Here is a 14,915-nt window from a genome sequence, read left to right as displayed (position 1 = left end):
TACTTTTTGTCCAGAAAAATACTAAGCTTTTTTAAAAAGCCATTTACTCCCTGGAAGAAAGCTTCATTATGTGTGCATGTTTATGTGTATGTATGTGTGTGCACATGTGTGGGTGTGTGCACATGTGTGTGGAGGGAGTAAAACGTTTTAGATACAAGATAGCATCTTTCTCAAAAGTGAGGAAGACCTGGGGCACTTTTTTCTTTTTATCAGCTTCTTTGTGAGGGAGAGAAAGAAGGAGGAATAGGGAGTGCAGATATACAGCTAAACTAACCAGAAGGATGCCCTTTTGGAATCACCATTAAAATTAGATACACATTGGCATATTAATCTAACTTTTCCAGCTATCATGACAATATGAAAGGGATAAATAGAGGCTTTTCCCGCCCCACTACCTTGCCAGGAATTGATCAATTGTGCAGTACTTCATAAGTTAAAAAAGCTTGAAGAGTTCTGTTCTTGGAACTTTACATTTGGCTTAATGTCATTAAGAACGGAAAACTAGGTTAAGAATGGAAAACTGGGGATTCGTTTTCGTTTTCTTGGCCATGTCGGACGCTCCTCTCCGCGGGTCCGGGAGGAAGCGCCCGAGCACCCTGACCGGGCGGCTGATCTGCGAAGATTAGCCCCCAGGACTCCCAGTGAGGGAGGCAGGGTTCGGAACACTGCGGGAAGAGCCCCCTGAAAACCAATGCAGGGGGTAAATTGCCCGTTTGTTCCTATGGAGGCTGGCAGACGTGCGCGGCGCCTCGAGTGCTGCCGGGCCATGGAAAACGGCAAAGAACAGAACTAGGCGGAAGCCTGTAAGTAAGCGAATCCCTTCTGTTATTACAAGCGCACGCGAAGGAGTGGTGGGATCTGAAGCTAAGAAGTCTCGTTCTTCCCCCTCGCTGAGTTTCAGAATTCGGTTGGCGGTCCCCCCCCCCTAAAATGGCAGCGAAAAAACAGAGTCCCACTTTGGGCAAGTCAATTTCGGCTGCCCTACAGGGGAAAGGAGAGTCGCTTGAGGAATTGGTGAAGAGGTCGGTTATCGAAGCCATAAAACCCTTTGTTGACAAGCTGAATGAAACAGATCAAAGGGTGGGCTTAATTGAGAGCGAAGTGAAAACCATTAAGGAAGTAGCGGGGGGGGGGGGAACGTGGAATAAAGTACAAATGGCTATTTCCGGAAGGTATTTGGTTCAGTTTCAAAGATCAAGCTTACAAGATAACATCAGAAGATCAACTAAGGGATTTTGAGGACAAAAATCCGGAATTTCAGCAAGACACCAAGCAAGAAGAAAAGGCGAAGTCTGAAGGGGGGGGGAGGAAACGAGCACTGCGGCTGCAGTTGCTCAGAGAGAATTGCGTCCGGGGCCCAGGAGGGGGAGGAAGACTTAATTTGAATTGTAATTTGTATTTAGCAAGGTCAACCACTCCATCAATATCATACAAAGCTGTAATTTTTTTTTAAATAATGGCAGTATGAAGGGAAAGCATTCTGTGTAGTGTAGTGTTGTTATATGTTGCTGGTTTTTTTTCTTTCCTTCCCCTGTCCCCTTTCTTTCCCTCTGTATCGTTAGTTAATGTAGTTAATAAAATAAAATAAAATAAAAAAGAACGGAAAACTAGGAAGCAAGGCAGTGAAAGCAACTTTGAAAAAAGCAATGCTCACCACTGGCCTTCATATCAATGAACTTGCTGGCTTTAAATATACTTCAAAAGAAATCTGTTTAAACCTGTATCAGTTAAGAATGCGGACATTAGAGCAGAAGATTCCAGCAAGAAGAAGCATGAGATGGAGGAGTTGAAGGTATCTGTTCAGACATAGTGCAGACTTATATGGACTGTGCCTAGTTTATGAATGGAATATTGAACTTCCTGAAGGTGTTTTTTGTACTCAGAGGCAAGGAGGGCATCTTGATTGATGGATAATCCCTTTCATTGGTGTTTGAATGCAGGACAATTCACCAGCTTCTTGTCTGTATGGAAGGAGGCCCTCCACAACTGATTTCAACGAACTAGCAGAAACAGTGCTTTTAACTCTCACTGCAAAATAAGTAACTGAAAACTGAACATAAACACTAAGATAAACCTCAAGGATAGCAATATGAAGGCCTAGGGAACAAAATAGAAAAATTTGAGGAAGGGGCGGAGATTTCTCTTCATTTTTCCCTAATGCTTTTTTCAATTTTTCAGGTGGAGAAATTGGGAGGAAAAACTCCTATGAAATATATGCTATTTTTGAATAATTACTGAAAATGTGCAGAATAAAGGTTTTTATATATAAAAACACCTTATTTTTAGAATCATTCCTGTTTATAATGTAGATATTTTCAAAGATATTTCCGTTGTTCAACTATTACTGATTTTGTCCACAATTAGTATGCTGTAATGATAATACACAGTAGAAGACTTCAGGAGTTTCAATAAAGGGTTTGCACTTTTAAAAAATCAGTATATTTGGATCTGGATATCCAAAATACTATATATATATATTTGGTATTCCAGATACTGTGGTGCAAAAATACTGATTTAGTATCTGGATCTGGATTTTATTATGAAATCCAAATGTGTTGTCTCCATTATTCCCTATGGGGGATCTTTTCTGGGGGTGGGGCTGGAGGGGCTTTTCTCAAGCAAACTCCACCAAAATTGCAGAAGACCTGGTCCTTCCTGTCCACTACAGACCCTGCAAGTTTCAAGTGAATTGGACCATGGGAGCACATTCCACGAGCACCCGAACACGTCCCCCCCCCAGCCATTCTTTGTTGTAGCTTATAGGGAGAGGGCGATCGCATGCCTTCTCTAGGATAAAGAAGGCTTACCCAAACACAGAAGAACAACCACTGACCCAAAGCCTACTCAAAAGAACTAGCAAAGCCCAACATAACTGGAGAAACTCAGCAGAACCCACCTCTCAGAACTCCTTGCTCTGAAAGTACGGCTTGGGTTTTCTCTCTCTTCTTTTTTTCGTTGCTTTCCTGGCCGAGGAGAGGAGGTTGGAAATGGGAGTTGACTCTATTCATCTTTCAGAGTCCCTTCCCCCTCCCTCCCAAACTTTCAGAAGGAAAAAACTAAAATGCATGTGCTAAGGTAACATAGGTTGCAGCATTTTGCAGTTTCCTCTCCCACGCGTACTTACAGTTTTACTTCTAGTATAGAAAACTGACTTGTAATCCTGTTTAGGCTTGCACTGTAAGGCATTTATACTTCTAAATAACATATATATGCTAACTAGTATAATTTTATGTGCTCAGCAAATTATAAATTATGGTTTCTATCCTGGTAAAAACAGACTTCAGAACCAAAAGGGAGGTTTGAAATTTTGGAGATTCTTGTCAACAAAGTAGTTATGGTTGCTTTATAAATGTGTGTGGATGGGTGGGTGGGGATGTGAAATCTTCCAGAGACCTTACTTTAATGCATAGGATTTGAATTGGCTCAGTTCAAATATATACAGACCACGTCTAGCTGCATTTTCTTGTTTCTTTGTTTTTCTCCAGGAATTTCTGCTTATAATAAAAAAATTGCAGCTCCTTGTGGTTGTTTAAAATAAAACAAAAATATTATGTAGACTTGAATTAATTGTCATATAGCAGAATAACAGAGTTTACTGATAGATAACCCGGTGCCTGAGATTTTTAGACATCTCATCCTGTAGGTCACAGATATCTCAATGCTAAATTAGTTTTCTTCTAAATTTTTTGTTTGAGGGAAATCTGTTTTTTTCAATTGTTTCATTTTACATCATCAGAAATGTGAAATGCATGCTAGTGTAGTAATTCCAAAAAGTATCAAGATTCCTGCTGTACATTTTATTTATTTTATTTCTGTTACTTATAGTCTGCCTTTCTCAATGAGACTCAGTGTGGATTGCACAGTGTAAATCAATGTGATCAATGCCTGGGACATTCAATAAAAATACAATAAGATATGGTTTGCAGAAACTTGAAAAAAATCAGAAGTTTGATACAGAGCTGAAACAGTGCTGAAACAAAGCACAATTTAATGTGACATATTAAATAACTGCCAAGTAGGAGCATACTTACAGCAATAGTAGTAGTCTGTCTGTCTGTCTGTCTGTCTGTCTGTCTGTCTGTCTGTCTGTCTGTCTGTCTGTCTGTCTGTCTGTCTGTCTGTCTGTCTGTCTATCTATCTATCTATCTATCTATCTATCTATCTATCTATGTGTACAGTAGTAGTCTATCTAGCATTCTGTTTACCAAAACTTCTCTTTGAACCATTTCCTTACAGTACTGCCCTATTAGGTAAGGGTAGTCCCCTGTGCAAGCGCCAAGTCATTACTGACCCATGGGGGGACATCGCATCATGATGTTTTCTTGGCAGACTTTTTACAGGGTGGTTTGCCATTGCCTTCCCCAGTCATCTACGCTTTACCCCCAGGAAACTGGGTACTCATTTTACCGACCTCGGAAGGATGGAAGGCTGAGTCAACCAGCTTCCGCCAGAATCGATCCCAGGTCATGAGCAGAGCTTGGGCTGCAGTACTGCAGCTTACCACTCTGTGCCGCAGGGCTCTACACTGCCCTATTACCTGTGTTAAAAAAAAAGCCCTTCATCCTGTCAAGCAGTATGTGGATATTTGTAAGACGAATATAATGGCAAAATTGGGTTTATAAAATATTCCTCTTAGAAATTAGTTTTGCATTATAAGTTAAAAGTTTATAAGGCATTAAAAACCATGTCCTTGAATTAGGGAAGGTTAGGATAAAAATCTGATTTGTTTTTAAAGTGAAAACTTTGTTTTTATTCTCTGTAAGGTGTGGTAATAAAGGACGGAAGGCAGCAAGGTATAGCCCAATCTTGTCAGATCTTGAAAGCTAAGCTGGGTTGGTACTTGAATGGGAGACCACCAGGGAAGACTCTGAAGAGGAAGTCAATAGCAAACCACTTCTGCCTCTTGCTTGTCTTGGAAACTCCTTGTTTGGGTCGCCGTAAGTCAGTTGCAATTTGATGGGACATATATATGTACGTAAGACAGTAATAAAATGATTTTCATTTTTTTCATTGCTCATCGAATACATGAAAGTACTATTTTAATTTTTATTTAATATATTTGTCCTGCCCTTTCAATAAAGCTCAGGACAGCTACCATTATGGGTTAAAACCTAGATAAATAGTTCATGATAATACAAGATGCTAAAATACAAACTGTGAAACAATAACTTTATCCTCACTATTAAACTAGAGATGTAGGGTAATTCTCCCTGCCACCCCCACCCCCCAAACAATCAAATTTCTGTGCCTGTCAAAACCAGCCCTGAAAGATCCTCAGGAATACCATGAAAAACGTAAGACTAATTGTAAGGAGAGACATCTCTTTTGTTTGGGATGTTGGCAAGAGTAGAGAGCAATTGCTTTTGAAACCATTGAGGAAGTAATCAGGATATGGGACAGAATCTTCTGATTTGATTTGGGGCTGAGTGACAAACCAGTGTTGGAGAAGGATTACTGTTAGGATACTGTCTTCACAGTTCAACTGGGTGTGGGGCTGTCATTTGAAATTATTCCATCTGTATCTGAAGAAAACATTGAAAATGATTGGCTATAGTGTAGTTGATTTCATGGAAAAACACTTGAGTCTGAGACTGAATATCAAAGTTGGGTGTCAGCTTTTCTTGGATGGATTTGAAACACAAGAACTGAACTGGATTTGACAAAAATGTATTTTGAATTTTGAATTGAAGTATTTTTCTTTTTTACTTTGTCTCTTCAATGAATCAGTCCCAATACAAAGGTGGAAAAGTTGCACTTTTTACATTGACAACTATGTCTTCTGGGGTACAGCTGCTTTTCTGTTTTACTCATGTACAATTAAATCTACTCTAGCTTATTAGAGATTGCAAATGTGATTGACTTACATTGCTTACTTTTACTAGTAGTCCCTTTATTCAAATGAGTTATAATAATACTAGCAGCTGGGAGGCCTAGACAGAGCCTGTTAGATTTTATGTATTTACCATGTACGGCCTCGAAGAGGGAGGTAAACCTGTTTCTCCAGTTTCCGGAGTAGTACTTGGAAATGGAATTAGTGAGATGGAGTGACACTTGTCCTGTGGGCATCTGGGGATGCAGTTGAGTTGGTGCTGTAGAAAGGCATGTTCGATCTTGTCTTCCCAGTCCTGCTGAATATCTCAAGACGAGTGTCGTCGTCATCATCAAGCTAATTTCCGATACTCTTGTTGGAACTGTATTTTAGAATGTGATTGCAGCTTGCTTTAGCCTCTTTGAAAGGGAGAGGAGGCCTTGGGGCACTTGGAATGGAATGCTTTCTATGGAATTAGAAGCACCAATCCTTCGTTTTTTTCAGTATCAAGGGCTGAATAAAAAAAAAAAACTATTATGCAGAGCAATTTATAAAACATAAAAAGCAAGCTTTTGTTTGTTTGTTTTTGCTTTCTACTCTCATACCACTATGTTTTTTTCCCTAGCATTTTTCTTGGTAGCTCAAGGGAGTATTATTCAGAGTATCCTCTTAGCTCTGGTGCTCTTGTGGTTTGTTTGGAGCCTGAACTCTGTGAGTTTTATATTCACAAATACATACCAGTATTTAACTAAAGAGCTTTTATTTGGTGACTAATGTCTTTGACTGGTCTATGCTAGGCTGGCAAACAGCTGTGTGCTCTAGGTTCTTTTATGAGGGACGGAGTCTTGGAAAGTATTTGAAGAGAAGGTTTATCTTCTCTGACCTTGGAAAGTGAGGTGTTCGTTCACATTAAAAGAAGCTTTCTTTTAAAGTAATCACACTCACAGGCATTAGGAGGTGGATTGTGTTTACAGCTGACCCCACCCTGCCTTGCCTGTTGCAAGAATCTGAAGCAGCGATTGTGTTTTTAGAAGTAGAATGACAGAGAAAAATTCCCTAGAGGCAAATGCAGTGTGTGAGCTCTACACGCCAGTACAGACACATGGGGTTGGGAACTCCCAGAGAGAGAGAGAGAGTGAGAAGGAGAGGAAAGCGTAAGCAGAAGAGCAAAGCAGAGCAGGAGGTGGAGGAGGGAGAAAGCTCTACTCTTTAAAACAACAACATCAAAATCCCCCCCCCCCCCCAACATCAACTTTGATCCTTAAACTGAGCAATTTGGATTTTTTTCTTTCAAAAACTCTGGTCTCCACATTTTATTGAAATCCCTTTTGCATTCTGGGATCAACTCAGCTGCTGGGTAGAAATTGCCCAGACTGACATGATGTACCTCTGGGTGAGTAGAGATCTGTGTGAGAGCTTAACACGCTTTGCACATATAAGGAGTGGAAAGCTGAAGATCCTCTGCTAGTATGTGCAGCCTCCCTTTTTGGACTGCAGTCTTTTCAGTCTTTCCTCAAGCTAGGTATTAGCTTGCCCCTTTAAAATATATATATTTTTAATTGAGGTATGTAACTGAATTGTATGGAATTGCATTTCTTTTACATTTGAATGCTTTTGATCTTGTCATTTCTGAGGAGTTCCAAAGAAAAAGAGAACTTTGTTTTGGGAGAGTCATTTCCTGACACCTGTAGGTAAAAGAAACAATTTTCTTGTCCTCATAAGTGTCAGGCAATGATACAGATTCTTCTCAGATTGGGGTTTTGATGTGACTGAAGGATGTTACTGGTGATGAAGGGGGGACTCAGCAACTGAAGTTGTATAATGATTGAATGCCAGCCAAGGATGAAATAATCAGAGGTAATTTATTATTGTGGTATGTGTGGCCTGAAAAGGTGCAAGGACACCTTGCCTGCAGTGCTAGGATTACTAGAGCTGGGACACAAAGCATTGGGTAAACTTTCTTCCATGTTCACAAAGGCCAAGTTGTTTTGCATGTTCAAAGTGCTGAGCAGTTTTGTTAGAGTAGGTGAGTAATTTATAAATAAATAATTTGATAGCCAATGTTCTCACTCTCCAATGTAATATGTAATTCAGAGGTTTGATAATAAATTACGAAATTATTTTTGTGGAGCAATCCAAATTTTTTTCCATAGAAATCATTCTCAAATTCACATCTTGCCATTTCTGAATAAAAGATGCAAATTTAATATTTTCTCCTTACCAACATTTTAAACCTGGCTTAGTTGATTATAAGCAGACAGAATTAAGATAAACTTGTACATGTCTCTGATATTGAAGTAACCTATTACAAATAGATATAACTTGTGTATAAATATAACACATTTTAAAGCAAAAAAGTGTTGAGAAGTGGTGGTGGTGTGGGGGGAGTAAAGATAACTGTTGGCGAGACGTCCAGTTTCTGAATCATGGGAAATAATTTTGCTCTCAGTATTTGAGTTTTGTTGGATGCTGTTACGAATGAGAATATACAGAAGGGAGTGGAAGCTTGGAAGTAGGGGAATATATTGTTAGCAATGTTGTGAAACTTTTCCACTGGAGATTTTTTGATGGCCCTTGCTACAGTTGTCAGCTTTTTAAACCACCTACTTCTCTTGATCTGCAGACTTAAGCAGGTGATAATGCTTCTCTCCATGCTGTGAAAAGCTTCTCTTGCTGATTTCTGCAGATCAAGCTGCTGCTTCTGCTAAAACCACTGGACCAGACATGGTGGGCTCATGGTGGGCTCATGCTTCCTGGTTTGTTTGCGACCCTCCTGCCTGTATACTTTCAGACAGGGCTCTTTAACTACAAAGGTTCAGGTACTTGCATGTATAAAAATAAAATTGAGATACTCTAGATTCTACACTGCGTTGTGTGAAATTCATTATGTGCAGAAATGCAGATAGCTACCGCCCTGGACTTAACAATGTTTGGTTATAATTTTGCTCAACAAGTAATTCAGTTGTGGAATAAAAGCCAGTGGATGTAGTGATGGCCACAAGCGTAGATGGTTTCCACAGGTGATTAGATAAATTCATAGAGGAGATCCATCCATTAATGGCAGCTAGTCAACATGACTAAAGGGAACTGCCCCATCCTGAGTTGGTAAACTTCCAAATACTGGTGCTGGAAGGCAACATCAGGTGAGGGCCTTGGCCTGTATTGTTCCGCCCTCCAGGGGGACTGATTTGCTACTGCGTGAGTCAGTTTGCTGGACTACATAGATTGCTGGTGTGTCAGCAGGGCATCTCTTAAGTCTTAAGAAAGACAGAAGTGTCCTATTTTCTGAAGGGAAGGTGTGAGGAAAACTACCTTTGCTGTATTAAAAAATATTTTACAAATCATATAGCTTTTCTTATTTCTCTCCACTGTTGAAGTTTTTTTTGCCTCTTGCTGCTCTGAAAAGTGCCGTATTCTTTGATGGCACAGTCAAAATAATGATGAATTGTACCAGTAGCCCACCTGTCTCTTCTGCTGTTGTTTCTGCCCTCCACAGTTTTGCATGTGAGTAATACTTAATACTCTTTTCTTAGTCCCAGCTTCTGATTTTCATATGTAGCTTTATTTTTGAACATGATGGCTAATCAACTTGCCTTTGTGGCTAGTATTAACCTGCATGGCAACTCTAATCCTCTCTCTTCCCTCCCACAGAGTTGTGATCAGCTACTGCCTGGTCTGGTTGTGGGAGTTTGTGGTAGTGGCCCCAGACCTATGGAACACTCTGCCAGAAAATGACAGGAGGAAGGCTTCTCCTCTCATGTTCTTGGGCAGTTGAGGATGGTTAAGGGTGGCAATTCAATTGCAGTAAGACTCTCTTTACAGATTTGGTATATTTTTATTGTTGCTTGAGATGTGGTGGTAGTAGCTGTGCTGTGGTTTAGAGTACTTTGTGTTCTTTTTGTTAGCTGCTCTGAGCCCTTATTGGAGGGGGGGGGGGGTGAGGCTGGAAGGTCAGAGTAAAAATGTTTTATTGCACAAACAAAACAATAAAGGATCTAAGTGTTGTACTAGCCCAGTGGAATATTTAACTTTTCCCCCTTTGAACAATAAACTTCTATAGAAAATTGGAAACTACTTTTGAAAAGCAATTTGCCATGTGGCATGTGCAAGAAAAAGTTTTAAGCCTCCCTGGCCTCACAGAAATCACTTTATGGTCTTTTTGGATTCAGTCTTTTATGTACTTACCTAGTCCTATACCTTGAAATATAGGGTAAGAGCTGTCCCACTCAGTTCTTGTTGGACAACCATATTTGAAACATTGTAGACTGTCTCTGCCATCTTTATTGACCATAAGCTTTATTTCCCTTCTTTGGTGTAGCCAGTTTGTGGTTAAGAGCGCAGGACTCTGATCTAGAGAGCCAGGTTTGATTCCCCACTCCTCCACTTGAAGCCAGCTGGGTGACCTTGGGCTAGTCATAGTTCTCTGGAGCTCTCTCAGCCCCACCCACCCCACAGGGTGTTTTGTTGTGGGGATAACGATGACATACTTTGTAAACTGCTCTGAGTGGGCATTGAATTGTCCTGAAGGGCGGTATATAAATCGAATGTTGTTGTTGTTGTTATTATTCCTAGCCAGGAAGTTCTTTTTTTATACTTCCATTTTTTCTCTAGTTAGTGTTCATCACTTAAATTTTGTCGATTCCCCTTATCCACACCTCTTAAAAAGTGCCTTGGGTGTGGTAGCAAACTTCTCCCTACCAATGGAACCAGTCACTGTCTTGTATGTCATTCCTCTGTTGTATCATCTTCTCCAAACAGTTTCTTCTTTCTTCAGGAAGAAAGAAGAAACTTACCAATGTTTGTTAAAATGCTGTTTGTAGAAGATGATACAACAGAGGAATGGCTTGACAAAGCAATACACCGTGTCTAAATTGCTAGCACACCCGTGGGAGCTTCCTTATCGACCTTCTGGTTCCCGTTGGACTCTCTTCACCCTTCATTGGCAGGTTTGCCTGCAAGAAAGAAGAAACAACTCATTGGAACTGTACATTTTGAAAGACGAACTTTGTATTTATATGCATGTCATTATACATGTGTTGTATGGACTGTATTCCATGCATTGGGGATACATGCGTGCAGATGGATAGACCATAATATTTTTGTAGTATATATATATTGGAATACTTACCTTGCACTTTTTGCACTCATTTGCATTGGCACTTCCATTAAAATTGCATTATTGTTATTATCTGTCAAGTTTCTGTAGACCGTTTGGTCCTTGTTTGGCACCAGTTGGAAATGGACAGGAGAGAAATCAGGCAGGTGACCTACACACTTCTCTTCCATCAGCTCCCACATTTACTTCTGTCTTCACTTTTTACAGCCATGTCACCATCTCAACAGAGTGCTATGCCATTACCTATTCAGTACGGTACTTGCTATTCCTATGCTTATTTCTCAGCTTATTTCTTTGGTTCCCAGCTCGGACACTGCCATTTAATGGGAACTGATGCTTTGACAGGTTGCAGTGCTTCCTCATTGTCCAAGGACGAAGGCTCTAGTACAGAGTATTTCTTCTGACACAGAAATTTCACCCTCTTTTTCCAGAGAGAAGGATGTGATGTCCTCAACATCCTTTATTCCTCAGAATTGTTTTTCCTCTGCTCAGCCTCAGTCTTTGCACTGTTCACACCTCTGGCTGAGAATCACCAGTTCTCCCTGTCACTGAAATACTCAATTAGCTGATCATCCTGTATGAGAGCTATAGGGCCATCTGCTTCTTGCTTACACCCTCTAGGAACTGCTGGGTTGCAAACAACCACAATGATTTTTGAACAGATATTTTTTATGTAGTGGGGGTTGATAGTTAAATACCCTTGCAGAGTGATTTATCCATCCCATGAAAGGTGCAGGTTGTGCAGGTTGCTTTCTCTTTAAGTATTTTACCAATACTGTTTATCCTGACTGACAGCTGCCATATCTTGGCCTTCTCCAGACTCTGTGGAAGAGGCCTCTCTAAAGGAGCAGGTGAAGAGGTCCCCACATTGCAGTGTCTTTTGGGGTTCTAATTAATGCTATTTGGATTGAAGGTCTTCCTATTCTATTGGTGAGACATCATGAATTGCATAATATCCAAATTCAACACAGTATTCTTAAGCATTTTACTTGTAGTCACAGGGGTTTGGTTTACATCTCTAGATCTAAAGGATCTTCATTTTCATGCATGTATATGACTGTAGCATCACAAATATTTATGTTTTGCTATAGGACTGTCTGTCTCCAGAAGAGAATTCTACGATTGGGGCTTTTTTAAGCACTCCAAAAATGTTCACAAAATGTATGACCATTGTGTATGGTTGTCTTCATTATCTATTCATTGCAGTCTTCCCATATAGAGATGACTGACTCCTAGACACCCAACTGTGGCTTTACATTAGCATAGTCAAATCATATCTATATCTTCAAACAGCTCCATTTATTGGAGTAGTCTTCAGATGTAGGCTTAAGTCCTTCTGCCTTGTGACAGGTACTTCTATCATCATCATGACTGTATTTCTCCTCATTTTAGTCCAGATGGTACATCAGGTTCAGAAAATTCTGGACCTCAATGGCCACCTTTTTATTCTTGCCAGTTGTTGTAGACAACAGACTTCTCTTTGTTTTAGGCATTATTTAACGCCTAAGAAGATTGCGCTTGGAAATACAAATATGTCAGACAAATGCTGGAAATGCAAAAAGCATGAAGGATCATTGTATCATATGTGGTGGACTTGTGAGGTAGCTAAGCAATACTGGGGAGATATAATAGAAATAATTAATGAGGTTTTGCAAACCCAAATAAATAAGAACCCAGAATTGTTGCTACTGAACTTGGGAATGGAAGATGTCCAAATGCAGTACAGAACATTGTTATTTTACATGATTACAGCAGCAAGACTTTTGTACGCGCAGAAATGGAAAGTGCAAGAAATACCAACTATAGAAGATTGGATATACAAATTGCTGTACATGGCTGAAATGGACAAAATGACAAGAAAAATTAAAGATCTTGATCCAGGAGAATACATTGCAGATTGGGGGAAATTGAAACAATACCTAGAAAAAAAATGGGATGTGAAAGGAGGACTGTGGCAGTTTGAGAATTATTAATACGTGATTTTATAAAGGGGAGAGAGAAGTAACTTTACCATTAATGGGGAAACTTAGCTATTAATTAATCTAAGCTAATAGTAGTAATAAGGAGATTGTATTAAAAATAGATAGTTTAAACAGTGAAATGTAGATCGATATCTTAGAAAATTGGAGATATAGAAGAATTTGAATATGCTTAGAATAAGTGATACAATATATATAAGATTTAGAAAAATTATAGTTAAGAGTAATTTGAGTAATAAGATGGGTTAGGGGTTGGAAAGCTGTTGGAAGTCAATAAGGAGGGGGGGAAGGGAGGCTGTTATAATTTAGATAAGATGGGGAATTTGTGTATTGAATAATATTTTATGTACTCACCAATAAAAATTTTATTAAAAAAAGACAAAAAAAGACTTCTCTTTGTTTTTACATTAGCTGCCTAATTATTTTAGTGGATGATGCTAAGTGTTGAATATTGTGAATTTTTGTGCAATGGATGTCTGTTACTCTTATTCAAAGATTGTCAGCTTATAAGAGGAGAAATGTGCTACTTGTTTTCAGCACAAATTGTACCGTCAAATTTCAGTAAGTGTGGTGTATCTGAAGATACCTTGTGTCAGTGTTGCCTAAAGAATATAGTTCCTTATTCGTTGTGCTTTCCTCTACACACCAACATCCTGAACTCTTGAATCTGTATATTACTGTGACTTATGCTAGCTCAGAGGATGCCAAGAGTTTGGTACTTGGTGTTAAAGGCACAGTTTTGTTCATTTTAGTGTGCCATCCAGTACATCCTTTATCCTTTAGCATGCCAATAGATATTGGTGTGTCTACTCATACCAAATTAAGAAAACTTGCAATCCTATAGCGTTCTACAGAAAAAAGCATCCAGCTGTTATCCAGCTTTCATATTACTGTTTTTGCTCCTAGGGGCTTTTTCTTGTTGACTTTCTTCAGCTATCGGTCACCGATTTCTGCTGTTCAAAATTTAACTAAATTTCTTGCTACTTTTTTCATATTTATATATTAAAAAACAACAACTGAAAATGGCAAGTATATAAGAACTACACAATAAAGTTAATATCAGCAGGCCACTTGAAAATTCCTTTAGCAACCACAAAAGCCAAACACTGCTGTCTAATGAGTTAAAATTATTGTATGACCTCTTATTAAGCAGTTGTGCAACTTGGAGCCCTATCATTTGGCAAACATTACATAGCAAATGTACTTCCCTATATTCAAAAGAGGATTGTAGCTCAGTGCAATACAGTAATCAAGAATACTGTAGCCCAGGGGCCACAACTGCCTCCTGCCGTTGAGTGCAGCCATCTTCAAACATATTTTGAACTGAACTTGTTTCTTGCTATCAAAAATACAAAGAAACACCTCAGAAAGCATCCAAAGTACACCCAAATTGTTCACTCGCCTGTTGGAAAGGTTGCGGAGCTGTGGGCACATTTGCGCATTGTTGGTGGCAATGTCCATCAGTCACGACATTTTGGAATGAAGTTCTCGCCCAAATAAAAGCGATTGCAGGTTTTGACCTTCAATTTGATCCCCAAATTATCTTCCTTGACTTCTGGCAAAATATAAATGTTCCAACAATCAGGCGTGAATTAATTCATAGCTTACTGGTGGTGGCTAAAACACTAATAGCAGCAAGATGGAATCGGAGAAGTATCCCAAATGTAGATTAATGGTATGTTAAAGTCTGGGATCAGTTCATATTAGAAAAATTAACATATGTTGTACACAAAAAACGAGAATCTCTCTCAAATCGTCTTTCTTTGAAAAGTGGTGGCCCTTCTTTGAATTTATTGCTAGTAAAGGTATGTCTCCTCCGAATGACTTATACCAGACTATTCTTGATAGTTAATCACTCCATCTGTTAGTATATATAGTTAAGACTGTTTTACGTGTATCTTATCTTTGCTGTTGTTACTCCATGATTTTACTGTTATTGTTCAACTTACTATCGTTTCTTCTGTAGTTGTAGTTATGTTTCTTAATAATAATTTTTTAAAAAAAAAATACA

At 39.2% G+C, this 14,915-nt stretch overlaps 1 protein-coding gene across 6 annotated transcripts in view; it reads left to right on the top strand.

The window, feature by feature from the left end:
- RBFOX2 (RNA binding fox-1 homolog 2) overlaps nt 1–14,915 on the top strand; it is a 252,947-nt gene that overhangs the window by 80,647 nt on the left and 157,385 nt on the right. Inside the window, exon 1 of one of the 6 annotated variants that reach the window (XM_054987903.1) lies at nt 7,080–7,202. The exons of the other annotated variants lie outside the window; for them this stretch is intronic. Coding sequence (XP_054843878.1) covers nt 7,188–7,202 — 15 coding nt within the window. The 5' untranslated portion in view covers nt 7,080–7,187. Of the gene's footprint in view, nt 1–7,079; nt 7,203–14,915 lie in introns of those variants that run through there. 6 annotated transcript variants of the gene reach the window in all.

Source organism: Eublepharis macularius, chromosome 9 (assembly GCF_028583425.1).
Source record: "Eublepharis macularius isolate TG4126 chromosome 9, MPM_Emac_v1.0, whole genome shotgun sequence".
Classification (NCBI taxonomy): Eukaryota; Metazoa; Chordata; class Lepidosauria; order Squamata; family Eublepharidae; genus Eublepharis; species Eublepharis macularius.
The sequence above is the reverse complement of the archived record's forward strand: the minus strand, read 5'-3'. Positions and strand labels throughout refer to the sequence as shown.